At 40.1% G+C, this 25,788-nt stretch overlaps 1 protein-coding gene across 1 annotated transcript in view; it reads left to right on the top strand.

Moving 5' to 3' along the window:
- KCNQ3 (potassium voltage-gated channel subfamily Q member 3) overlaps positions 1–18,447 on the top strand; it is a 207,092-nt gene extending 188,645 nt beyond the window's left edge. The window contains exons 10-16 of the mRNA XM_049824070.1: positions 2,124–2,311; positions 3,422–3,524; positions 6,052–6,183; positions 8,789–8,887; positions 10,660–10,744; positions 12,178–16,206; positions 16,492–18,447. Of these exons, the coding sequence (XP_049680027.1) occupies positions 2,124–2,311; positions 3,422–3,524; positions 6,052–6,183; positions 8,789–8,887; positions 10,660–10,744; positions 12,178–12,909 (1,339 nt within the window). The 3' untranslated portion in view covers positions 12,910–16,206; positions 16,492–18,447. The remainder of the gene's footprint in view (positions 1–2,123; positions 2,312–3,421; positions 3,525–6,051; positions 6,184–8,788; positions 8,888–10,659; positions 10,745–12,177; positions 16,207–16,491) is intronic.
- Positions 18,448–25,788: the final 7,341 nt, after the last annotated feature.

Here is a 25,788-nt window from a genome sequence, read left to right as displayed (position 1 = left end):
TTAGGGCAAAGTCTCAGTAATATTAGTACCATACACTTAGACTGTTCTAATTCTTCACTAGGATACATGCTTTTATCTTCTCACATCATTTACTTGAGTCCTGGCAATGCTGATATATCAGGACTAGTCATGTGTCTCCATACTCACACAAGTCCTTCTTAGTTCTTAGTCCTACTTCCATACTTGCACACACATACACCCGTCATACATGCAATGACATGGCAAGTGTCTGATTTTACTAGGCTGCAAAAATTGCGTTCACAAGTATTGTCATGTTGTTAACAAGAAAATTCAGAAGGCCTGAATAATTAGTGCTTCCATATTTTGTGACAGGGTAGCTCATATTTCATTACCTCCTGGTCAAAGATATATTAATCAGAAACAAACAGTAGAGGTGAGGGCCCCAGTAATTAATATTAGAAAACCAACAAACCAATCAAAAAAAACCCCAACCAAAAACCAACACAAAAACCTGCAACAGCTGTGATGTTCAATGCTCAGGTCAGGTAATGATTTTTTATGCTGTATTATTGCAGTATTCCTACTAGAGTCAGCACTCTTATGAAAGCTGCGATGTCATCATATGTGTCTTTAAATCTTGCCTTTATCATTTTAAAAGGAATGTCCTAAGAACTTTCATTTTGGTGGGTTACTGCAACAGGCAGAGCTCTGAGATAGAAACAGATCCTTCTTTCAAAGAGGTACACCAGTGACACCAGAGATCGTAGGACATACAAATAATCCATCTGACCAAGATAACTCCTTAAACAGAGGACAAGTAGTTCTGTGAGTGAGACCCTTCACTTGCAAAGTCTGCACACAAGTCTTCATCTTTGTCCTCTACGTCCTTGCATGGTGGACCCTCCCCACACTTGCCTCTCCTGCCAGCAAGTTTAGTGGCTTCAGCTGAGCATACTACACAGATACTTCTCTGCATACCTATGAAATCTCTTTCTTCTGGTCACCACTGCTGTTTGTCCTTTAGGTCTGCTCCCATCTGTGGCTCCCAGAAACCTGCCAGCTGTGGTGGCTTCTTCTCTACCCCCACTCAACCTGCTTGACCTGGTGTCCTGCACAGAACTGGCTCTTGACCATGCGTGCACAATTCACCTTTCCCCAGAGCTGTCCCACACTGCAACATCCAGGAATGGGTTAACAGGCAGGCTTTCTTCCCATGGCTTAGCCCCACATTTTTTTTAACAAATGTGCAATTAACAAATACTAAGCAGCAAAGTGAACAAGCAAATCAAATATTGATACCATCTATCACCTACAAAGTTTTCAGAGCATATATAAGCTGATATACTCACTAGCAAATTCCTTTTGTGTTGCTCTTTTCAGTGGTATTAGTAATTGCTTTTAAGACTGTTACAGTCATCAGGCTGTCAGAAGGGTTACTGATGCTAGTAAGACAGCAGGTAGATGCAATGTCACTGAAGGACAAATGTCTTTGGTCAGTAAATCTGTAAGAGGACAGTGCAAGGAATCATCAGAGGAACAAAGGATGTCACTTCACTGCAATTCATATAGGTCACCTCAATTTCTAGTATAGTGAGAGATGACTGAAAGTGAATGGTGGAGAGAACTGCATAGCCTGCCCTACCATGCACCTAGTAATTGCTTGGCAATGCCTTTCCAGTGTTTTGGTGATAATTTGTTTGGTTCACAGCACATCTGACTTTCTTTTATTCCTGGATATGCACATGAGTTATTCATTTAATAGCCTGCCACAGACCCAGTAGTTAAAGAAAGCACTGAAGAGGGAAGGCCAAGCATCCTTATAATTAGACAATATAACTGCCTAAGTAGTGGTGTTTCTCTTAATAATAAATCTAATGCTTCAGACATGCTACAGGAGTTGATGCACTGTGATGCATTACATGGAGAAGATAGCAAGACCCTCTGGTAACATTTTCAACATTGATACAAAAAAATGCTCATAAAAAGCAGTTAATTATCTGTGGAGCTTAACTGTTGCTTACAAAGACATTGATGTATTATGGTAGCCCCAGCAGTGTCCTTGTGTACAAAACATTTATTTACCCCATTATATACTTAAAGCATCATGAAAACAATTAAAAGTGTACAAAGGAGGAAAATGATTACTTTTGCTTATTTTGTAGCCAAAAGCTGGGTCTCTTGGATCGGGTTCGTGGTACCAATACTAAAGGAAAGCTATTTACCCCTCTGAATGTAGATGCCATTGAAGAAAGTCCTTCAAAAGAGCCTAAGAATATTGTCTTGAATAATAAGGAGCGTTTTCGCACTGCATTCCGAATGAAAGCGTACGCTTTTTGGCAAAGCTCAGAAGGTAGCCCATCTGTGTTGATTTCTTTCTATCCATTCCTTATTCTCCCCATTTCACTTTGTTCCTCTGCATCTTCTGTTGAAGGTTTGTGACTTTCTGGGCCACGCATGGCTGGTGCCTGGTTTTACACGACACATTTGGGGAAGCCCCAGGAAATGAATGCCGGAGTCCAGGCAACACAGTGCTTGAAATAAGACAATGGCCCTCCATAAAACCAGCAATTGATAATGGATAAAGACAGTGGTGGAATCAACCTATTTGTCCTGGAAAAAGAGGGCACACTGGGCAGTGAATCTATATTGCCAAAAAGGCATGTGCCATCATGGCTTGGTTTATCAGCAGGGATGCTCTGCTAAGGTAGCTCCCTCCTAGACTGCATCTGACCCTGCACTAGCCTGCGTCCAGGCATCTCAAATATCTCCTTATTGCAGTCTTTTAAAACCTTGTTTTATAGAGTCAACAGCTGCTTCCCTCCCACTCTCCCTAAGACTGCTGCCCCTCAGCAGGTTTCCATTGGGAGTCCGTGCAACATCACAGGGCATTTTTCCTCTCAGCTTCCCTCAGCACATGTTTTCCTCTTCTTGCCTATAGCGTCAAATGGTCTCTAAATAACAGTTTCTCCTTTATTGCGCCAGCTGGCATCAGTACATGCTGGGCATACTACCAGGGGTGTAGTCTGGGTGTCCGCACTGGGAACTTGATTATTCTCTTCCCTGAAGGTACATGAGCTCCAAGCAGTGCAAGTGGGAGGAGAACTTGGCCTGTAGCTTCTACACCTACTTTAGCCTTATGTAAAATAATTTTGGCAAATATTTTTCATTGTAAAAGCTTCTAGAAGTGGGAACTTCTAAATCCATTGGAAAGGAAAAAAAGTTCCCAATGTTTCAGAAATGCTGGAATCTGAGAGGAGATCCCTCAAATAACGTGTCTTACAGCTGTCCCAGCAGAATTATGAGATCCCTTTCAGGAATTTGACCAGAAAAAGAGGAACCTGCAAGAGATGTTCCTTTGCTAAATTACACTTACTTTATGTAGTGCTTTAGTCAGCCAGACCTCCCTCTAAGTATTGTGTGGTCAGATGTTCACACAGCTTTTTTTTGACCTGCTTTGCAGATGCAGGAACAGGGGAACCCATGGCAGAAGAGAGAGGCGACAGTAGCGACTTCCTTATGGAAGACATGATCCCCACATTCAAGACAGCCATCCGAGCTGTCAGGTAAATGTCTCTGATGCTCCTCAATGCTTTGCTTTGACTTTGAATGCTTATGCTTTGGGAAATCACATTACCGTGTTGCTACATGTTGATTCAGTGTTGCTGTTATTGCTTTTTTTTTCAAAATGCAATAGATTAGGTAATACTAGATACATTGAAAAACACAAGATAGAGCCTATTTAAAGTCCTCTTTGAAAATATGCAGAAAGGAAAATGTTTTTCAGTAACATTGACCATGCCATTTTTGCAAGATACTCCATAAATATATTTATTATAAAATAATATTGTCTACAGTTCCTCATTAAAATATGCTAAAAATACAGTATCTTGCTCAATTTAGTGACTGTAGTATTCATGTAAAACTGGAATTTTTGCTTAACAACAAACTCTGAGCTGACTCAACTCTTCTTTATTCACAATTGCATGAGTGTGCAATATACTTTTCAGCTGTCATCTTTTAATAGATGCTGAGGTCTCCGTTTCAGCAGTCTTCAGCTTGACATGTGTCAACTCTATTTTCATATCACAGGAGATATTCCCTAGGGTTAGAAAACTGCTAGTAAGGCTTGATAATATGTTTAGCATATCAAGCACATAGAATTAATGCACTGATGCTCTGCTACTCCTCAACTCAGTATTTTTTACTCTCTTCCCTTGAAAAATGCCCCCATAGGAAAATACTTTGCTTTCATTGTGATTGCTTTTTATTCCAGAAGTTGTTAGTTTTGGGCCAGGGAGTTACTACCTTCCAGGTGAAATACTGAAAGTCTGGAGAGCCCCAAAATTATCTTCTTAAAAAAGCTTCAAGGAAGATGGTTATAAGCATATAACCATATATTTATATGTATATAACCATAATACGTATTCTCCTGGTTCTTTTCCAATTGCGTGCTGGATTACCAGTCATTAAAAATTCCGTGTTTTCTCAAGTCTGCTGAAATCCATGTCCCACAGGCTTTGCTCATGACTGCTTCCCTCCCACTGGAAGTTTCTTCATCCCTACTTCCTCCGTAGTTTTTCCTTTCTTTCCCTGACACCTGCTTGCTTTCAAACACAGACTATACATCTGTCCCGTTTTCCGGCCCCATCTCCATGAGACATGCTATTATTACTTTTGCAAAACTTCCTTTCCCACATCCCGTCCAAATCTAATTGATTCATGCAATTTCCCTTTAAACTCAATTATGAGCCAAGCTTTTTTTTTTTTTTTTTTTTTTTTTTTTTTTCCTTGTGTAGCTTACCCAGACCCTGAAGGCTAATGGGAAGTAATCCTTTCAGACAAAACCACTTAATGGGTTTTCAGGGTCATGATCAAGGAGATTTTAAATTGAAATTGCCAACACTGTGATTTCTATTTTTCACTTATGCTTTTTTTAAGTATAGTTTTTCTGTTATCATATATAGTTTGGCTAAAATGGGTGTAGGTATAATTCTGAAATCTTGAAAGATTTGTAAACAGTGTTAAAGAGTCAAAACCCCCTACAATGTCATAATAGAATTATCTTTCATTTAGCAAAGTTTATACAGATTTTTAAAAAGTTAAAAAAAAAAACCACCAACCTTGAATAAAAAACAGGTCAGAATCCTAACAGATGACAGCAGTTCCCCAATTCAGACCAATAAGAACATGGACATTCTACTGAGAAAGCAAACCTCAGACCCCAAGCCTAAGACAGATCAAAGAAATAAAATGCTTTTCATTCTTTATGTATGTTTCTTGTCTATTTGTTTACTCTGCCAAGATACAACAGCGTAAATTAATGTATAAATAGAAAAGAATGAAAAAAAAAGAATGCCAAACAGTTTTTAAGTGCACTGGCCAGCGGTGTTCCTTACTAATTATGTTATTAATTGCTAGGACATTTTATAATAATAGTAATAAGAAGAACTGTTATTATTATTATTATTATTGTTGTTGTTGTTATTATTACTACAACAACAATAATGTTATACTGCTCTTTTTTCAAGGACACTTCAGGCAGTTCTAACACTTTTTCTTTTTTCCACAACTTGAACTGCTGCTGAGTTCTTAAATTCCACATTTCTATCTAATTAACATTCCTATCCGAAACTTTCCCAGGTGCAAAATGAAAACCAAGTTGAAAATGATTCAGCGTTATGTATACTATAAATTAGCTTTATAATAGGCTGAAGCATAAAAAAGCAGCTTCAGCTTCACAACTTCAAAATCTCCTGTGACTTGTGTTGTTCAAAATCAAATTCCACATGTGATTTTGTAGCTTTGAACCATTTCTAGTTATGATAGTGCTGAAAAAAGACATTTTGTATGTATAATTCGGTTTAGTCTATTAATTATGAAAAGCCAACTATTATATATTTATAAATGTGGTATGATATTATAGATTGTCTGATTATGTTTTATTGTCTTGTTTTGAAATAACATGCTCAATTTCCAAACATACAAAGTATTTATCAATTATCAAGATAATATCAAATATCAAGATAAACCTGCAAATTACCATTATGGAATTAATGTAAGAAGTTAATAATTTTTCTGTTTGTTTTGCAGAATACTACAGTTTCGTCTCTATAAAAAAAAATTCAAGGAGACTTTGAGGCCTTATGATGTAAAGGATGTGATAGAGCAATACTCAGCAGGGCATCTTGATATGCTTTCCAGAATAAAATACCTTCAGGCAAGGTAAGAATCCTCTGATAAATGAGGAAAACGTATAGCTGTGCTGGCAAAATAAAAGTGTAGTTGGCCTATTTGCATACAATGACACCCAGAAGCTATGTCTTTGCATAGCATAGCTGCTCAGTAAGAAAGCCTTTTCACCGAAGAATAAAGGCAAGTGAGCAGCTAGCAGGCGTAACTGGAGCAGAAGAGACCACTAGATTGTATTTAGAACAGGGAAATAAGAGTAAAAAATCCTGTGAATTTTCTTGACCATTGCCTTATTTGATTAGGGTCAGATTTCTCCCCTTCTCCCCTTTTTACAGAAGGTAAATAAAAACAATAGTTAGCTCTACATGAGTTTTTCTTATGCTGGATTCTCTGCTGACCTGTGCCTTGTGAAACGTCTCATATAAGTGCAAAAATACATCAGCACAGAAGGTTTTACATCCCCTTCACTCTGGTGTAAATTGACCTATATGAAAAAACCTGGAATTTCAGGCCTTTGTGACGGTTCCGGTGCAAGCTGTCCCCCCAGTTGTTTCCTCACAGAAGCAGTTCATCGCGATGTGCTTTTGAGGCATGTCTACAAAACTTGGTGCTGCTTGCACCCTGAGCCAAAGGCGCAGGTCAGAGCTTGTCTGGGTTTGAGTGCATGTGTGTGTATGTGCGTGTAGCTGTATTAGTTCAGTCTCAGCACAGCACTCTCCACATTCCCTGAGCCCCCCCCAGCCACTCTGAACAGCAAAATGCCATGCAGACATACCCTTGATTTCTCTCAAGAATGGGCTGAGTGAGTGCAACTCTTGCTGCACATTTGCACCTTACTTAGACTTATGTTGGCTTTTTAAGTCTGTTCTGGTCCTTCTGTTGAATTTCATAATTTCTTATTTCAAAGTGCTTTTCCATGCACTGGGCTATCTCGTTTTCAACTGTATAACATGTCTGGTTCCTACCTCAGTATTATTGCTCTAGAACAGCTGCTCTTTTTAATTATATACCACAAAGCACCCTTGTTACTCTCTAAAATGAGCTCTGCATCGCATGAGCTTACTTTTCAATGCAGTAATATCTTTTTGAACTCAGGAAGTTGAGGAGGGCTCATGATGTTAAAAATCTGCACCTATCTATGGAGGGGTCTACACATCTCATACTGGAGATCCTTCCTTTACCTCAGACTGAGGCATTGTGTAATTTTGGACAGCAGAGCACCTCTCAGATACTCACTTGAGTCCTAGCAGCTGTAAAGGTGCCCGACATGATTAGGCTCAACTCCTGCAGTTGTTATGGAAGAGCTTTGAGGAATGAAGACACTTCCCAGGTGAGTCAGTGCAAGAATCACAGCACAGCCTCAGCCCTCTGACACTCAGCTCAGCAATGCCATGCCCCAGTATAAAGAACCACCAGTAGCAGAAGAACCACAACATTCCAACAGCCATATGCACGTATACAGGGAAGAGGTTTTTAGAGGTCCTTGAAGAAAAAGCATAATCCTGGCAAGCCATGTGGGTTTCCTCTTGTAGTTAACAGAGAGCTAGTCAACATAATTACTGGCTTTTATGGCACAATCAATCCCTGCCTAAACCAGGTCCCTTCATTTAATCAGCTGAATCTCTCTTACTCTCCCCCAAATTTTCTTCACTGCGTTGACTAGATCTCCACTGATTGTAATCAGACAAAACTAGGGAGGTGAGTCCTACCGATTGTGTCTATGAGTAGTGAGATACCATAGGAGTTTGATGAGACATTGACTGATGGCCCAGCAATGCTTGGGTGCCTAGCAAATACCTAGCTAGCTTTGTGAGGTTTGCCTTGAACTTTTTAAAATTCCAATTTCAAAACTCCATAGGCCACCATGAAGCCATGCAATGTACCTGCATGGATTGTCTGATAATACAGAGAACTGGTCTGTGGACTAGTGCTGATTGATAGCTGGTCAGTTTGCTGTATGGGCTGAATGAACAGAGGCTTGCTTGCACCTGAGCAATTGGATATGCCAAATGAAAGAAAATATTGTTAGAGTAAAAGAGCATAATTAAAGGTGCTGGAGCCTCCCAAACAATCATTTGGGTTTTGTTCCACATAAAAAGTCAAGTAGAATTCCTTGTGAAACTTCATTTATAGTTATATTTTCCAAACCAAAAGAATAATTAATAAAGACAAAAACATTACTGATAATTAGTCATAATAACTGCTAGAAAGTCATTGGTTTATTAAGAGTATCAGGAATTGCCACCTTTCACCAAATTCTGAATTTCACTACCCAGCACAAAACCCGAGGGGTGTCTCCTGACATTTTTAGGAGTAGCTGTTACTGGAGGTTTTTTGACAATCACGCTATTTAGTTCCTTTGAAAGAAATTAAGTCATGTGTTTCAAATGTTGAAGTTGGAAACAGTGAGCTAGATAATTACTTAATTACCATGAAATTACGAGGTAATTACAATTCAATGTATTGACTATGGACCCAGAACAGAACACACACATCATGATCCTCAATATATTACCAAATCAAAAAGTGCTTCCTTTTTCAGTCTTTGCTACTGTTTGCTGCAGAGATGCACAGATTTTTCTGTCATGTGTTAGCATCTGGAGATGGACTTATGCAGTTGCACTTTTCTTTTTTTCAGAGTAGATATGATTTTTACACCTGGACCTCCATCTACTCCCAAGCATAAGAAATCCCAAAAGGGAGGAGCTTTTTCTTACCCTTCACAACAGTCTCCCAGGTGAAATTTTTCTGCCTAATATTTTGCACAGACCAAACCAGAAAGTTCATTCCTACCAATAAGCATGACCTTCATTCTTCCAGCCAGTACGCTGTTATAGTAGTAATACTGAGAAGATATGTTGCTACAAGATATGTACGTGTAAATGTTGAGCCAGAAAGATACTAGCTTTCCTAAGAACAATGTAAGATGGAAATCTAAACTTAATGGCTTTTTAATTGTCTAGCTTATCTTCTCCATGGTTTGGAAATGTGTGTTATATGAAATATGTATATTTGATTGCTGGTGTGCTGAATTTCTAACATTTGACTAGCAAACCCACTTAAAAAACTCAATAAAAATCACCAATAGTATAAAGATAAACCAGTTATCTTCCTGAAGTGAAAAAAGTTTTGTTATAGCTCCCATCAAATGGCAAGCACAGAGTTTTAATGATGCTGCTTTTAAACCAATGATTGGTGAGAACTACTGAAAATAAATTGCAATACCAGGTTTCTGGGTGTGAAAGTTACAGCATGTTATTGTATTGCTGCATTCCTGGTAGCAAGAATTCAATAATAAATGACATTTCTTCTGTTATTTACAACTATCAATCTGTCAATAAATACCCATGAAGAACCACACAATACCATCAACAATCTGTCCCCAAAGCTGTTATGGTTGCTCAGAACAAAAGTAATCTTACAGAAGAGAAATTAACTTGGCTCTATCTGGTTTACCCCACCCAGTGAAAAATCTAAAACCATGTAAATGTGAAGGCAGAGACCTACATATATGGAAGAGGCAATGATCATTTGGGAAACAAAGCAGATTGCAAAATTTGAATGAGCCCATATCACCAGTAACCCAATGTGCAAAATCTGACATGTTTTAGTTATAGATTCTGCTTTAGTAAGATACATTCACAGCTATATTTTGAATTTTGTCAGAGAGAGAAGAACTGGACCTACTAAACCAAAAGTTTTCGAGTATATTTGTTCTAAGCCATGGTAGAGAACAAGTGCTTAGAAATTGTTTTTTCTAGACTTTGACATAGGTTATGGAAAGTTGTAGATTCCTTTTAGGTTGGTTTTGAAACCTTTTGATAAAGATTTAACTTGATAATGGCCATCCTAGATCCCATGAAGTTATGAATCAAAGTTCTTCAGTTAAGCAGATATCATCTTCATACCTCCTGAAGTTAGTCCATCTGAAATTACATAGAAGAAAATTTATTCTGGAATCTACTTTAAATCTCCAGGCCAGACTGTCCCTTTTCAGCATTTCCAGTCTCTGACACTTACTATTCGGTTTAATGAAACTGAGGAAAAAAAACCACTCAACCTTGAAACTGGGATTCAGTCTTCAAAGACACTAATTATAAACAATTAGATTTAAAAACACATGGTCATCTGCAGACCCATTATCTAGGCAATCACAACGTTTTTCACAACCCTGAAATTATTCCACTGTCTGAGATTAATTTTATCTTCATTTTGAACTATTTGTTCGCTTTTGGGTTTTTTTCCTTAATCTATATCTTAATATTTAACTGAAATAATTTTAAATTAAAAATCAGGAAAACATTTTTTTTAGAAATGCATTGGAATCACATAGAACAGACTTTTGCTTCTGTTTGTATGATAAATAACTAAATTCAATCTTTTCTTAAATGGGAGTCCAAGGAGCTATATGAATATTCCACCAAGATGGAAATTCTGTTTTCTGATATAAATTACTTACTGTGATGCAAGGAAAAATTGAACACTAATAGAGTTATTAATTCTTTATAGAAATGATCCATATGTAGCCAAAGCATCTACAGCAGATACTGAAGACCAAAGTATGATGGGCAAATTTGTTAAAGTTGAACGACAGGTATGTAATTTCATGACAATGGAGGCTGAGGCGCTTGTACAGAAATGATAGAGCTGACAAGTTCTGTATGAGTCTTTGGCTGACTTGGGCAGATTTGTACTGTTGGTGATCAAGACTCATAAAGATCTTGTACTAATGATCACAAAACCATGTTGTTAGTTTTTCGTGAAAGAATTTAATTAACCGGGAAGTGTGCATTTTGAAGCCTGTTGAATGAATATCATTATATATGGCAGCAAGACCCTAACTATGATGTTTAGATGGGACTTTTTCATTCCCTTAAATTCCATATGCATAGAATCACAGAATAGCTTGGGTTGGAAGGGACCCTCCAACTCCCCTGCCATGGGCAGGGACACCTTCCACCAGACCAGGTTGCTCAAAGTCCCATCCAACCTGGCCTTGAGCACTGCCAGGGATGGGGCATCCACAGCCTCTCTGGGCAACCTGTTCCAGTGCCTCGCCACCCTCACAGTGAAGAACTTCTCCCTTACATCTAATCTAAATCTACCTTCTTTCAGTTTAAAGCCATTACCCCTTGTCCTATCACTACATGCCCTTGTAAAAAGTTGCTCTCCAGCTTTCCTGTAGGCCCCTTTGAGGTACTGGAAGGCTGCTGGAAGGTCTCCCTGAAGCCTTCTCTTCTCCAGGCTGAACAACCCCAACACTCTCAGCCTGTCTTCATAGGAGAGGTGCTCCAGCCCTCTGATCACATTCGTGGCCCTCCTCTGGACTGGCTCCAAAGGTCCATGTCCTTGGTCCATGTTATCACGTCTGGTGTTTTGTCATGAGCACCGCTTTCTTTTGCAGGGTCTGGCACTCAAAAGGATTGCCTCCACAGGTATTTTTGTGCCCTCTTTGTGCATCCTAACCTATTGTTTAGCAAGTCAAGACACTCTCATTTTTCAATACATAACTAAGCAAGATGGAGGCAAGTGGCATTAATTCACATCAATTCCTTTCATGGAATGTAAATGTTCAGGCACAAAGTACTATCAAAAGAGAAAGGAAATTAGTCTTGATATTTAACCCTGATGTTGTGGGACTATTAAGAGTTACAGAATAGGTCTGTGTGCAAAGGTAATTCCATCTGTTGTATTTTGGTAATAGCTATTTACCATATGGTGTCAAGACTTCGGTCATAACATCGTAGACTGCTGTTGAATGCTGGACTGCCAAATATCCAGCAACACTAAGAGGTTTTTTTGGCACAGTTCATAGGGATGGGTCTTCTTAATATGAGGCAGTTAGAGGATAAACTGGCATCCACTGCAGTCCACCTTCCAAGGGAAAGTCATGGTTATGCTATAATAACCTTCATGACCAATAAACATGGCAGCACACCATTGCTGGGGGCAGTGCACATATGGAAGCATTAACTCTTTTGTTGAATAACTGACTTGAGACAATATCATAACATTGGTATTTTGCAGGTTAATGACATGGGGAAGAAACTGGATTTTCTTGTTGACATGCATATGCATCATATGGAACAGCTTCAAATACAAGTTGCTGAGATAAGTCCATTGAAAGAAACTGCTTCTCCTGCAAAGGAGAAGAGAGAAGAAAACAAATATTCTGAATTAAAAACAATAATATATAAATACACTGAGCAGTGTGCTCATGAAACTCCTTACAACCTCCAGCAGGTTCCAGTCAACAAAGTCAGTCCTTGGTCAGCGCATGGTCATACGACTCATTCACAACCTTTATCAATAGGTGGGCAAAACTCTGGCAAACTGCAAGCCACACCTTCCTCAGCTTCATATGCAGAAAGGCCAACAGTTCTGCCTATATTTACATTAATGGACTCCCAAGTTAGCTACCACTCTCAAGGAGACCTACAAAGCCCTTACTCAGATAAGGTGTCTCCAAGGCAGAGAAGGAGCTTAACAAGAGACAGCGATACTCCATTGTCCCTTCTCTCCGTCAACCATGAGGAACTTGAACGCTCCCCAAGTGGCTTCAGTATCTCCCAAGACAGAGACGACTTCCCGTTTGGCCCCAACGGGGGATCGGCGTGGATGAGAGAGAAACGCTACCTAGCAGAGGGGGAAACGGACACAGACACTGACCCTTTTACACCAAGTGGCTCCATGCCTTTGTCTTCTACAGGAGATGGGATTTCAGATTCAATATGGACCCCTTCAAATAAGCCAGTTTAAAAGTGCGTGTGGGGGCAGTCACTGGTTGGCTTCTCCATGTAATGTAAGCATACTTTGTATATCTCACTTACTCTACACCCAAAGCTTACTAGTTCAAAACACCAATGGCTGCATAAGATGCATGTGATATTAGTGGTAGTCATTCTGCACCATTTCATACAATTTACTAATGCAGTTTTTTTCATGCTACCAAAACTAAGGAGCTTAGTTTTGAGCATGGTTTGCATGACTTTACCCTATATAAATGGTACAGCTGATTTCTTCTATGATACCTATCTATCTGATACTCTTCAATACAACAATGGTGAATTGATAACAGGCAAGATATGGTGGTCCTTGCTACATTTTGTAAACAGAGCAGCAAAGTAAAAATATTGTCAGGAGCAATATCCCTTTGTGGAAACATAACATCTGAATCCAGTTTCCAATGTAAGTAAATCGATCTCTAACCAACCTAGCCAAGAATATCTAATATTCAAAGCAGGGAAAAAGCTGAGTCAAAGTAAATGACCTTACTGAAATGATTTTGTGAACTAAATGTTTCTCATGTGATTCCTTATACAACTGCACATGAAATATAATGTCAAAATGAAATTAACGGTAGAATTTAAAACTATCAAAGCCACCTCCTGGGTCTGATCATGGGTATTTATTTATTATAAAATGTAAATATAAATCCCTCAAACGACTTTGAAAGTCTTCACTAGTGTCTATAAAATTGCTCGAAGCATGACTACGATGCTATTTTGTAGAAAACCTTTTGCTAAGCCTATTTGCTACTTACAGGGCCAAATTTTCTTTCTGTTCCAAAAATAAGGTTGTTCAGTGTAGAGAATTCTAGGTTTATACACTCCACTCTTTTATTGACTTATGTGCTGCTAAGTAAGCTGCATAATGTAACTGTGCCTCAGTTTCCCAGTCTGTTAATTGGGAGTTATACTTCCATACATAAAGACAGCTTGTAAGGCTCAATTCACTAGTATTTGCCAAGCGCTTTGAGCTCCTTGGGTGTGCAGAGTATCGCTATTCTGTTCCCTGGGAGTTCCACAATGAGGGATGCTGCCAGGATCTGTTTCTCTCTGTTTACTGTTTCTCTTGGAAATAGACTGCTCCAAATCCATGAATGTGTGCCATAGTCAAGATCAATGTACGAATAAATACCATTTTTGTCACCTGTCCATGAGCAGCAGAGGGATAAGTATGCTCTCTAGGCCTCAGCCAAATATTTTTTCATGGGAATTGGAAATTATGTTGAAGGAGAGCAGGAAAATGACTCAAGCCACTGGGAACAGGGAAGAAATGAATCAAAGATCTCACCACTGCAGTGGGAATGTGGTATCTATACAGCTAGTGAAACTAGCCTGTCCAAATATACTGCGCAGGATTGAGCTGGTGTCAATCCAGGTGTCCATGAAATAGTGTCCGTTAATGACAAGTTCGATGGCTTTACACTCTTTACAGCTGGTGGAAAACTAATCAGTGCAGTTGGTGAGCAGAGGGTACAAGAACCAAGACACACATCAGCTTTAGGATGAGATTAAGCTGATCTTTAACTCAATTATCTACAGTGACCAAACTTCTACCAACTTCAAATGGAACAGAGGGTGACTTGCTTAGATGTCAGATGATCAGAGACACCCACAGTCAGTGGGAAGGCTTTCACGCCTACCCCCTGATCCAAGGTGCAGACTCTTTGCCATGGCTCTTGCCCACCTCCTCTTGAGAATGTCACTCCACACAGTGACTTCACAACCATGGCTAGAACACTGACCAACACAGACACAAGGGTTTGGCCCATGTAAAATGTTAGAAAGTGGACTTTCTGTAGTCACTGCTTGTATTATACTGCAGCTGCACCACTGAGCATCCTTGGTAAATCCAATCAGAGCACGAGAACGAGATACACTTTATTGGGTTTCCTGGTACTTACTGGGTATTGCACAGGTCTGGATAGAGTGCACTTCAATGGAAGATATCTTGCTGGGTTTTGTCCTCTGTAGTAAACTTCATGTTTGATTCCTCAGTATCTTTGCTATCTTGTAACAGTCATTCCATCCAGGGAGTTTCTATTCTCTTCCAGATGTAGGCATTGCCTTCATCTTCATTGTTTATTCCCTATTTAAAGAGACATCTAAAGGATTAAGGTCTTCTTACTTCATCTGCTTCTTCAGTTAAATCATGATACAGCCTTCTGAAACAGATATTCAGGGAGAACAAATTTCTGTGGTTACTTGAGTAAATAATGCAGAGCAGTTACAACCTTTGAAGACTGGGCTGAGTCCATGGAGCTCTTCTGAGCCCAGTAACTGTGATGACATGAGGCACAATTTTGGTAATTACTTCATTGACAAAATTGCCATTGACCTGAAAGATAATCTGTGTTTGGTGCAGTTTCATGTCTAAACTTGAAGAGAATAAAACTAGCCGACAAAAGTGTAATTCATTATAATTTGGCATATTGAGAAGAATTCTTTGGCCATCAGTGATTCTTGGAAATACGTGTATTGCACCTGATGCCGGCTTTCTGATATACTAATACACGTCTGTGGCAACTTGTAAGATTTAACCCTCAAATAACAAATGAATGAAAAGAATGAAAACTGATTTTAACATTGCTAGAATTCTTCTGAAATTGGTGTAAGTGTATGCTAGATGAGCCTGCTTCACTTTTCTTATATGTGAAGCGCCTGGCATTACTACTGATTTCATTTGAGCTTGGCCCTTCTTAAAATGCTTTCTAGATCTGAGCAATCAAAAATCAAGGCAGCCAAAGACTAAGTGCAATCTGAGAAATTTGTGAATGTCTGACATTAGCTACGCCATACAGTTCCCTGCCCTTAAATCCTTCAGTTCAATTTTCTAATCTCTCCCATGCCGGGTCATATAAAGGGAATCTTTCCTCAGGATTAAACCTGGCTGAAAATCCTTAAATCACCTCATTATAAAGGTACATTCATTGCAAAAGAAAACCCAAGCAAGGGCAGAGACTTGGATGAGTCTTCCCCAGCACACAGAGTGCAGTCCCAGAGAAAGCGCAATTTGGGCTGCCCTGCACTGTGTACACTTAGCAGCTGAACTGCTTTTGAGTTAGCATTTTCTATGGGCTGTAAGCACCAATTTGCTATATACAGCTTAAAAGCACCAGGTCGGGCATTTGTAGCCACATCATGAAATGTTTAATGATGTGCTAACTAGCCAGATAAGGTCTGTCTCTTATTAAAAGGCACTGGTGGTAAGCTCAGCAAGACCCTCTGCAGTGGACATCTCTGGATCCTCTGGAAGACACCCAAGAATAGGGTCAAGGAAGGTCTGATTATCTTATTCTAATATTTATTTTTTCTAACACATTTCTTTGCACTGCAACCAATCACTGCTCGATTCAGAAGGGTGATGATGTGCTTAGCAGCTCTCTGCCTGCTACATCATCTAGATTAAAAATAGGGTGTGCATTGGGTCTGCTGTCTGTGCTGACAACAAGTAGGTGTCAAGATGTCATCAGCAAGGTGAGATCTGGAGACCAGCCGTGATCTGGGATGTGCACAGAAACTTCATCAGACTCTAGTTCAGGTTGAGTCCAGGCAGTGCACCAGCCTTGGAAGTGCAGAGTATATGCCTGCCATAGACACTGGGCAAAACAAAAAAAAGTATCTGTGATTATTGACCACGGCAACATTTAAAAGGTCAGGACCTCTTTTGTGGAATAGATTCAGCACATACAAGGAATCATTATTCACAATATCTTTTGAGAGGGACATCTGAGTCAATAGTACTCTTCATACTAGGAATGGATCAGATTTATCCCTTCTCCCATTTGTGTGTGACATTTCAGTTTAACAGCTATCAATTTTGTTTGGGTCCGATCTTGCTAGCATCTAGACTGACGCTGACACTTCATTTACATATAGTTAACATTAAAGAGAATTAACTATTGTAATCTACTCTTTGCGGACTCTTAACTACTGTGAGTGACCAAGGATTCATTTCAGGCCTTGAGATGCTTTTCATAATCAGAAAGTGTGGCGCTTTCCTCTGCTCTCCTTGAAGTCAGTAAGAAAACTTCTCAAATTGATGCGGTGGGAGCAGGACTGAGTCCTAATCTGCCTTTATTTATGAATTTCCTTGTGAAAGACAGCACTGCTCTGGACACATTTTTCTTGGCTACATTTTTATGTTGATTTTTCAGTCACTAATGAATGACACACATCTGGAAATTTTTGAAAAGGTGAATCTGTGTTTACATTGTGTGCTTCTCTTTGCAGCATTATTATCAACCCAGCTTCCTCACTTTAGATTCAAACTGAGAATATTTCATTAAGGCAGAAGTGAATGTTTAGTGGAAGTACGCTGGTATAGAAAATGTGGTTTATGCTCCATTTAAGGAGTTGGTCCCTTAAAAAACCATAAAAATCCAGTCAGGTAAAGGCTCTTGTCCTTGCCTTGGCTTTTCCCTGCACTGAATTAATCAGTCTGGCTCCTATCAAAATAAAAGGGAATTCAGCACGTGGAGAGATTGACTGAAAAGTCCCTAGACTGCCTTTGGCTATCTTTGCTCTGGTTTTGTCTGTAACTTTGCTGCATCATTGCGGTTCAGAGTGGAAATAGTTTCAAATTTTTCTGTTTCAAATCGCGGCCAAGCAGTGCTGCAAACTAACTCCCACCTGAACCTGTGCGTAGCGGGGCTGCTGACTTGTGGCCTTCAGGCGAGCACCGTGGTCCAATCAGTTTGCAAGATCACAGCCTAAAGCAATCAGAAAATACAGATTAAGGAGCAAATTCAGCCCTGCTGGGAGCCCAGTCGTCGCAGGGCTGTCACACCTGCTTATGTCAGAACTGAATTTGTCCTGCTTAGTGCAGAGCATGTGAAAAAGAGCTGGATCTTGTTTCCTTGCGCCCCGCAGCCTCCACCGCTAAGATTTAGGTGCCTAAGAGCTGCAAACCTAAATTTTCTACAGCGCCTCGTGAATTTGGTGTAAACCCCTCCTTTTTCAGGAGCGCGGCTGAATGTGGGTGTTCGCTTTTGAAGACCATTTTCAGAGGTGCAGAGGAAAAAGGGGCCATTTTCAAGTGTTTTTAGCTGGGCACTGTGGGAATGAAGATCCTGGGTATTACTATTGCTTCTGATTCTTTAGGCTGTAAGATTTGATCCTTCCCAATTCAGCTTTTAATAGCTTCCCTCTGAAGTTAAGTGAAGCAAAAAACTGGAAGCGGGATCCTATTTCCATCCTCAAGAATATGCTGAGACTGAAGGTTACATAGCCAACTGCATTTTGTTTTCTAGTTATGGCATCTTATTATTACTAGTATTTGTGCCTTGCTCACCGAAATTTTCTCCATGCTACAAAGATGCTTTTCAGATTCTGGCTGACAAGGGAACACAACTTTTATACAAGTGGCCTTTAGTGCTCTTTATAATATTATTTATTGTAATTTTTAAACTGTATGTGTAATTTATATTCTGGCACTGTCCAATATTTGAACAACTTTAATATGTTTATTTCAATATATTATGCAAACAATACTTCTTAACTGATTTTTTATGTTCTGTCTTTAAAAACTGCACCACTTATTAATAAATAGAAATTTCAATTATGATGTGGAGGAATTTGTTTTCATTTAAATCGTGATATCTTCACACATATTCAAAGAACGCAGTGTCAAATGTACCCCCAGCAAAGACATTGGCAAAGATCCTTTTGACTTCATCTATGCAGGATTGAACTTGTAGCTACAAGTAAGCTTTATCTGGCTTCCACAGCTAGTCCTGTTGTAACATAACACACAGTAGATCCCATTATTTGTGAATTATTTTGATTTAGTGGCCATGTAACTTATATGACTTTGATCATATGTGTGTGGGAAAATGAAAACTAGGGGAAAATGCATCCATACTAGAGACATTAATATGCTAAAATATGATGAAGTTGCACACAAACGATAGAGAAAATATAGTAGTGACACAAAGCCGCTCTGAATATCTTCTATAGGGAATTTAACACCTGCCAAGAAGTTCAGTTGCCTGAATTCTGTCCCTGGTTTTGTTGCTGCGTTTCTGTGTGGTCTTGGCCTCCCACCTTCAGCTGTCTGTCCATCTTCCTGATGCGTAAAACCACCAGAAGGCTGCTCATACGCCTCCCAGCAACACTGTGGGACAGTATGGACTATTTAAAATGTCTTGCCCTCTTACACAAATAGGAGGGTGTTACTGAGGAAAATTCATCTCAAACATCTTTTCTACAAATGGTTCTCTTTGCAGTTGTGGCCGAGGATAACATTTTAATAGTAATAATACATATATATATATATAAAAATAGTATTTTTTTTCTCCTAGCTGCTGGTTTGGAAGTTGCCCTGTTTCCTTGGCAAAGGCGCGGAGTGTGCATGCACAACTAAATTTTCTTGGCTCAGAGTACTGCGGGAGGATTGGGGTGTGTGGAAGGAGAGGGACATTGTACAGCCTGGCTGGCTGAGCGGGTTTGATTTCTCTCAGTGGCAACAGCTGTGTAACAGTTCAGTACCAAGACGAAGATACCAGTTTCTGTTCTTGTTAGACCCCTTTTGCAATGAATGGGTGGAGGAAAATCAGCACTTTTCAGAGCAGGGTCCCCTCAGTCCTATATCAAATGACTCAGACTGCCTACTCCGATGATGCCTGTCTCTAACTGGCATCTTTCTTAACTACGGAGTTGAAGATGACCAGCCTGGACAAAAACATATCTTTCAGATTGCTAAACAGGATGAGATGAATCCCATCATATCAGTTTGGAGGGAAGGCTGAAGGGTAATTGTCCTGAATGAGACATGCAGAGAGCACGTGAAACACCACCTCTTCCCCGAAATATCGCTGGCCCCAGTGAGATATTTTTAAGGCATTCCCTGTGGCCTCGGCATCATAATTGTCACCAGTGAAGGACACTTGAAATGCAACCTAAAAAAAGGTTTCGTAAATTTCTGTGGTAGGTAGAAAATTATTCAGCAGTTATTCCAGTTTTTTATCCCACTTCTGTATCCCTGTAAATTGGGAATAAATAAAAAAATCCTGTAGTACTACAACATCCAGCTGTGGCGGTTTTGGTTTTTTTGTTTGTGGTTTTGGTTTGGGGGGGGGGGGGGGGGAAGGGGGTGTTTTTGTTTTTGTTTTTTTTAAATGTATTAATTTAAATAGGATCAGTGCCAAGCTCTTACAGCCAAGTTCCATCATTTTTTCCAAAGATCAACAGTATTTTTTTCAACGAATGCACCAGAGTGGGGAATTCTGAATTTCTTGGTTAAGTTTTCCACACAGCTCCAAAGACTCTGTACCAGACTAACGTTTTCTTTATTCCCTACATTTCTTTCAAGGCAAACACAAAGGTACTTCAAATGTATTCACATCCTTTTATAGGCAATATTACCACACATTATCATTAGCAGTGAATGTCCCAGTTTGAACTGAACAGCAACTGCGCAGCAGTATTCTTTTGCAAAGAAAAGCAGACAGCCACAGCAATGACATTTAAATCGGTATTTCACAGGCACAATAGGTGAACCGCTCAGCTTTTGTTCACCTGAACTGAAATATATTGCATTAAAATTTCCCCTTGGCTGTCACCCAAATACATAAACATGCCAAATCACTGGATTTCAGTAAGGCGCTGGGTCTGATCTTTTAAGAAACGGATTCTAAAACAGGAACAAGATGTGATACCTCTCCTCAGGCAAAGCCCTGCTTATAACCAGGGAGTTTTCCCCTCCTGCAGGCTCTGCTTACGTCTATACGGGACTGCTGAGGTCATATATAATTGTTCCCTGCCTGAGCAGAGTAAGACTAAGACTTAACAGTTTAGAAAGGATAAATATCAATGCGTCTATTATGGCATAAGCAACAGTGTCAGGAGTGGAAGTTTCTCAGTGTCTCCTTCTCTTTCTTCTCAAGATGCTTTGATTTTCCAGACTCTCCAGAGTTTTGAAAACTAGCCCAGATAAAATGGTCTCTTGATTAACATGCAGCATCTTCTTGGATCAAGGAGAAGGGAAGGAATCAGGAAAGCCAAGTCCCATGGCACATGGCACAGAGCAGAAGGAGCTAGACTGTCTTAAAAGAAATTGACCTCTAAGATGATTTTTTTTCAGGCATATGGTCCTGATGGCTAGTAGCCCAGTGGGCTTGGGACAGAACCGCAGCTTCTGTCCTGCTTCTTTCTGTCATGTGCAGGTGGTCAGCAGAATATAGACCAGGGATCATGAAAAAAGAAGCAAATGTAAGATGTGCTATGAATGTTTTGGCATATTTGATGGGACCAGTTATGTGTCTGACATATCAGATATAACAACACTGGATAAATCATTAAATATTTTCTGAGTAAGTTCTGGACGGCTGCAACTTCTCTGTATCTAATCAAACTTTATCAGTCTCTAGATTTACAAACGCAGAGTGCTTGATCACCAACTATCATCTTTGGAAGCCCCAAAGGAGCAGTGAAAGCTATTGCACGGGTCTGTAAAAATCTCATGGGATGTATACAACACAGAGAGAAGAAAGCAAAACCATCAGGAGTGCACCACTGAACTGGTTTTGAGATTCAATATATTCCCTGCAGTTCCCATTTTGCTTTATAGACAGGAAAAGAGCTATGCAACAGCAATTGTGCTCACTGCTTTTCTGGAGAAATATTTGCACGATGGATGAATGTTTGATAGCACAGCTCTGCAGAGAAGATTGCAATGGCTTTCTTCTCTTCAAGACTGTCCAATGAGTATATCCCAGTACATATGTTTTGCTCTACCAACCCAGGCAGCTCATCTGCCTCTGCTTTAATTTTTCTTGTCATGACACACCAATGACATTGCTGAGGAATGGAGTAGCACCCAGCTACTCAGTTCTTAAGCACTTAATGCATCTTCCATGGGGCAAGCAATGGCAACCTTCAGCTGAAGAAATTTTGTGTGTTCCTGGTGCAGAAACCTTGGCCCATTTAAACAAGTGAAACAAAGTTCTGCTGACAGAAAAAAAGTGTTTCGAGAAGCATCGTCTTTCTAATTTTCCAGCTGAGGTGAGTTTCTGACAAGGAACATAGCAAAAGCATCTCATAGTCCTTTTCCACAGGAGCTGTGATAATGTCATGCCTGTTCTCACCACATATTTTCACAATTTCCATGCCTCTTTTTTTTTTCTGTCTCTCTCCTTTTCCTCCCTTCTTTAAGAATGTGCTTGAATTCGCAAAAATTTTACAATGTCAGACACTTTAAAGAAAAGTGATTGCTACTTTAGACAAATAAATTTACAAAACATTCTTACTGGAAACTCAAACTGAATGGCTGTAGACTTTAGTGCTCATTCTTTTCAGGAGGTTTTGTGGTGTTAGTACCAATCTTAGCAAATTATTAATGAGAAAGATTAAAGAAAATATGTTATAAAAGACAGGATTCATTTGGAATTCTAAATAAGTTTCCTGAAATGGGAAAGAAGTTTTATGAATGGCAATAAATAAAGGTTTATATATAGAAATACATACCTGAGATTCAACAAGGCCAAGTGCCGGGTCCTGCACTTGGGTCACAGCAACCCCATGCAGCGCTACAGGCTTGGGGAAGAGTGGCTGGAAAGCTGCCCGGCAGAGAAAGACCTGGGGGTGCTGGTCGACAGCCAGCTGAATATGAGCCAGCAGTGTGCCCAGGTGGCCAAGAAGGCCAACGGCATCCTGGCCTGTATCAGAAATAGTGTGGCCAGCAGGAGCAGGGAGGTGGTTGTTCCCCTGTACTGGGCACTGGTGAGGCCGCACCTCGAGTCCTGTGTTCGGTTTTGGGCCCCTCACTACAGGAAAGACATGGAGGTGCTGGAGCGTGTCCAGAGAAGAGCAACCAAGTTGGTGAGGGGCCTGGAGCACAAGTCTGATGAGGAGCAGCTGAGGGAACTGGGGCTGTTTAGTCTGGAGAGAAGGAGGCTTGAGGGGAGACCTTATCGCTCTCTACAACTACCTGAAGGGGGTTGTAGTGAGGTGGGTGCTGGTCTCTTCTGTCAGGTGGCTGGAGATACGATGAGAGGAAATGGCCTCAAACTGCGGCAAGGGAAATTTAGGTTGGATATTAGGAAAAATTTCTTCACTGAAAGGGTTGTCAGGCATTGGAACAGGCTGCCCAGGGAAGTGGTGGAGTCACCATCCCTGGAGGTGTTTAAAAGATGTGTAGGTGTGGTGCTTAGGGACATGGTTTAGTGGTGGACTTGGCAGCGTTCGGTTAATGCTTGGACTTGATGATCTTAAAGGTCTTTTCTAACTTAAATGATTCTATGATTCTATATATAATTCTCCTTTTAAGAGATGAAATTTGTTTTGTTCTTATAAAAGAAGAGTAACAAAGAAACATTATTACATTTAGAGAATTGCCCTTAATGAAATTCATGCAAAAATAAATAAAATATAATTAGAAGAATATTGCTAACATCTGAAATGAAATCCAGATGAAAAGAAACTTTACAGAGCTAGTACATTTCTTCATAAACTAAACTAAATATCTTGTAAAATTGTAATGACAGAGGTCTAAAGGAGAAGTGTTGAAGTGTAATCAGGCTTTTTCAGAAAAAAAAAAGTGTAATTTACACAGTTGATACTTTTCTGAAGTTTATTAAACAGTTACTCAAAGGTGCTTCCTTGGAAGCATTTACCATAGTATAACAAAATGTAACTGAAGAAAAAACTTCAATCCTCTGGAGCAAGCTTAGATTAAATTTGCTTGTTTGTTCTTTTTTAAAAAAAACTGTGCTTCATCCTCTATTGTACGTTAGCATCTGATGAGAGAGAGAGACACAGCTGGATATATGTTTTCTTACTAGGCATACAAAAGAGGAAGGTTTGCAAGAGGTACTACAGTATTCCATGTGCCTCAGCTCATCTTTTAGGGCAGAGATGGTTTGTACCCCAGCCAGGGCAGCACCCGAGGACACTGGCAGACTGGGACAGAGCAGGTGGGAGGGGGTGCTGGTTGCTGACTCTGGCTCAGGTCACAAGAACATATCGCTGGAGCCCTTGCAGTCGCTCACACATATTGCAACCGCTACGTGGAAGCGTGTGTTTAAAATGTCTAAGAAAAAAAAGCCACAAGGAAGTAGCAGCGCATCGCTTGCACGCTGTGTTCTCAGCCCACAAGAGAGATAAAGCACCGACATTCTGAATTTGTTTTCTTCCTCCTTCCCAGAACTTCATGCCACGCTGTCCTCTCTCTTACAGATAAATCACAGGCGTTTGGCTTGAATGTGTTTATTTAAATTGCATTAGCAGGGACCTACCCTGCGCAGCGCTCAGCAAATGAACGTAATTACTCAGTAATTTATATGAATTATGTGCCTATACTGTGTTACTAAGAAGATGCTAAAGATGACTTCTTTTCTTGTTCTGGGTTTTGGGATGCTAGTTATGGACACAGGGCTGTCACACAAAGAAACGCTGGAAAAGGGAGGCATGTAAAGACTATACTCCTGAGAAAGCGACTTGCTCAGAGTGATGCTCTGAGTGAGAACACGCCATTGTCCCCAGGAGTCAAAGTTGGGGCTGAACAATAACCCCCTCCCCGGTCACCTGAGCATTGCTCTGCAGCTGAGGAAAGTTAAAATTACAGAGTCCCAGGGTAAAACGCAGCATGAGGTAAAACCTGCTGAAAGTCAAATTATTCTCATAGCCAAACATCAAACGGTTGGAACCGATCCCAGCGCACACATTTTCCTGGCTATACCTGGTTTTGTCAGCTGTTACAGAGAGGACTTTCATCCCAGCCTTCTTGATGAGATATTGAGCAACTGGTAATTAAATCAGCAAGACTTGTCAAAGAAAAGGTGTTTCCATATTCCTCAAGCTGCAGCATTTAGTCACGAGTCATGAAAATTTTCCTTTTATCACACCGGTAACTTCCATAAAGAATTAGATGATTTTACATGCAATGACATCCCACTGGATAATGTTTATTCATGAAAGGCAGAGTGAAAGAAAACAGGTAAGACTGTGCATGCGTGTGCAAGCACACGTATAAGCATCATATTTACCAGCTATAACTCTGTTAAATGGGGCTGCAGTTGCCTCCCAGCTTCTGAAGTTCTTGGTGAAGTTAGGATTGTAGGACAGAAAGAGACATAGCCCTACCACATGCATAACATGATGCCATAAACATCTTTTCTGTGGGAAACCAGGACCCCCCAAACATAGGACTGAAACCTGAAACCAGCAAAAGTCACTTTCTCGTTATCTGCCATGCTGGCAGGTTGCGGTGTTCTAGCTGTTGCAATAAGTTTCTTCCTTCTTTGGGCAACATCACAGCTTGCTTTGCCTTAACTGGTGGAAGTGCAAGACGGGGACAATACAATTAAAGACAAGTGGCAATGAAATAAGCCTGATGACACACTGGCAATATCTACAATAAGAAATTAAGTAGTGTGGGGAGCCCTGCAACCTAAATGTCCACAGTATTGGTAAGACCCTGACATTGAAAAGACAACCCCCGAGTGCTCCAATGTTTCCCAAGCTGGGTTTGGAAACTGGGGAGAGGCTAGGGGCCATTCCCAACAGACAGTGTGTATGCAGCTGTCCTGTGCATCTCATCCGCTGCCTCCTCTTTATCCTCTCCCTGTCTAACAGGGGTTAGAATATTTCTCTATTGAGGTTTTGTGCAGATCCTTAAAGTAATTTTGATTCCATGGACTGACTGTGAATACTTTTAGGTTGTCTCTCTCTAATTGTTACAAGGTTTTGAATTAACTCACATGTTGGGGTGTTTGGTGGCTTGTGATGAAACTACTGAATGGATGATTATCTGCTTTTAACAGTGCTGCATTTAAACTCACTGATTTCAGAGGAATAGCGGTCCACTGGAGTAAATGGGAGCAGAATTTCACCCACTGCTTTCAATAGTGATTGT

This window comes from Accipiter gentilis, chromosome 2, assembly GCF_929443795.1.
Source record: "Accipiter gentilis chromosome 2, bAccGen1.1, whole genome shotgun sequence".
Taxonomy (NCBI): domain Eukaryota; kingdom Metazoa; phylum Chordata; class Aves; order Accipitriformes; family Accipitridae; genus Astur; species Astur gentilis.
Note: the sequence above shows the minus strand (reverse complement) of the source record. Positions and strands in the feature narration are given on the sequence as shown.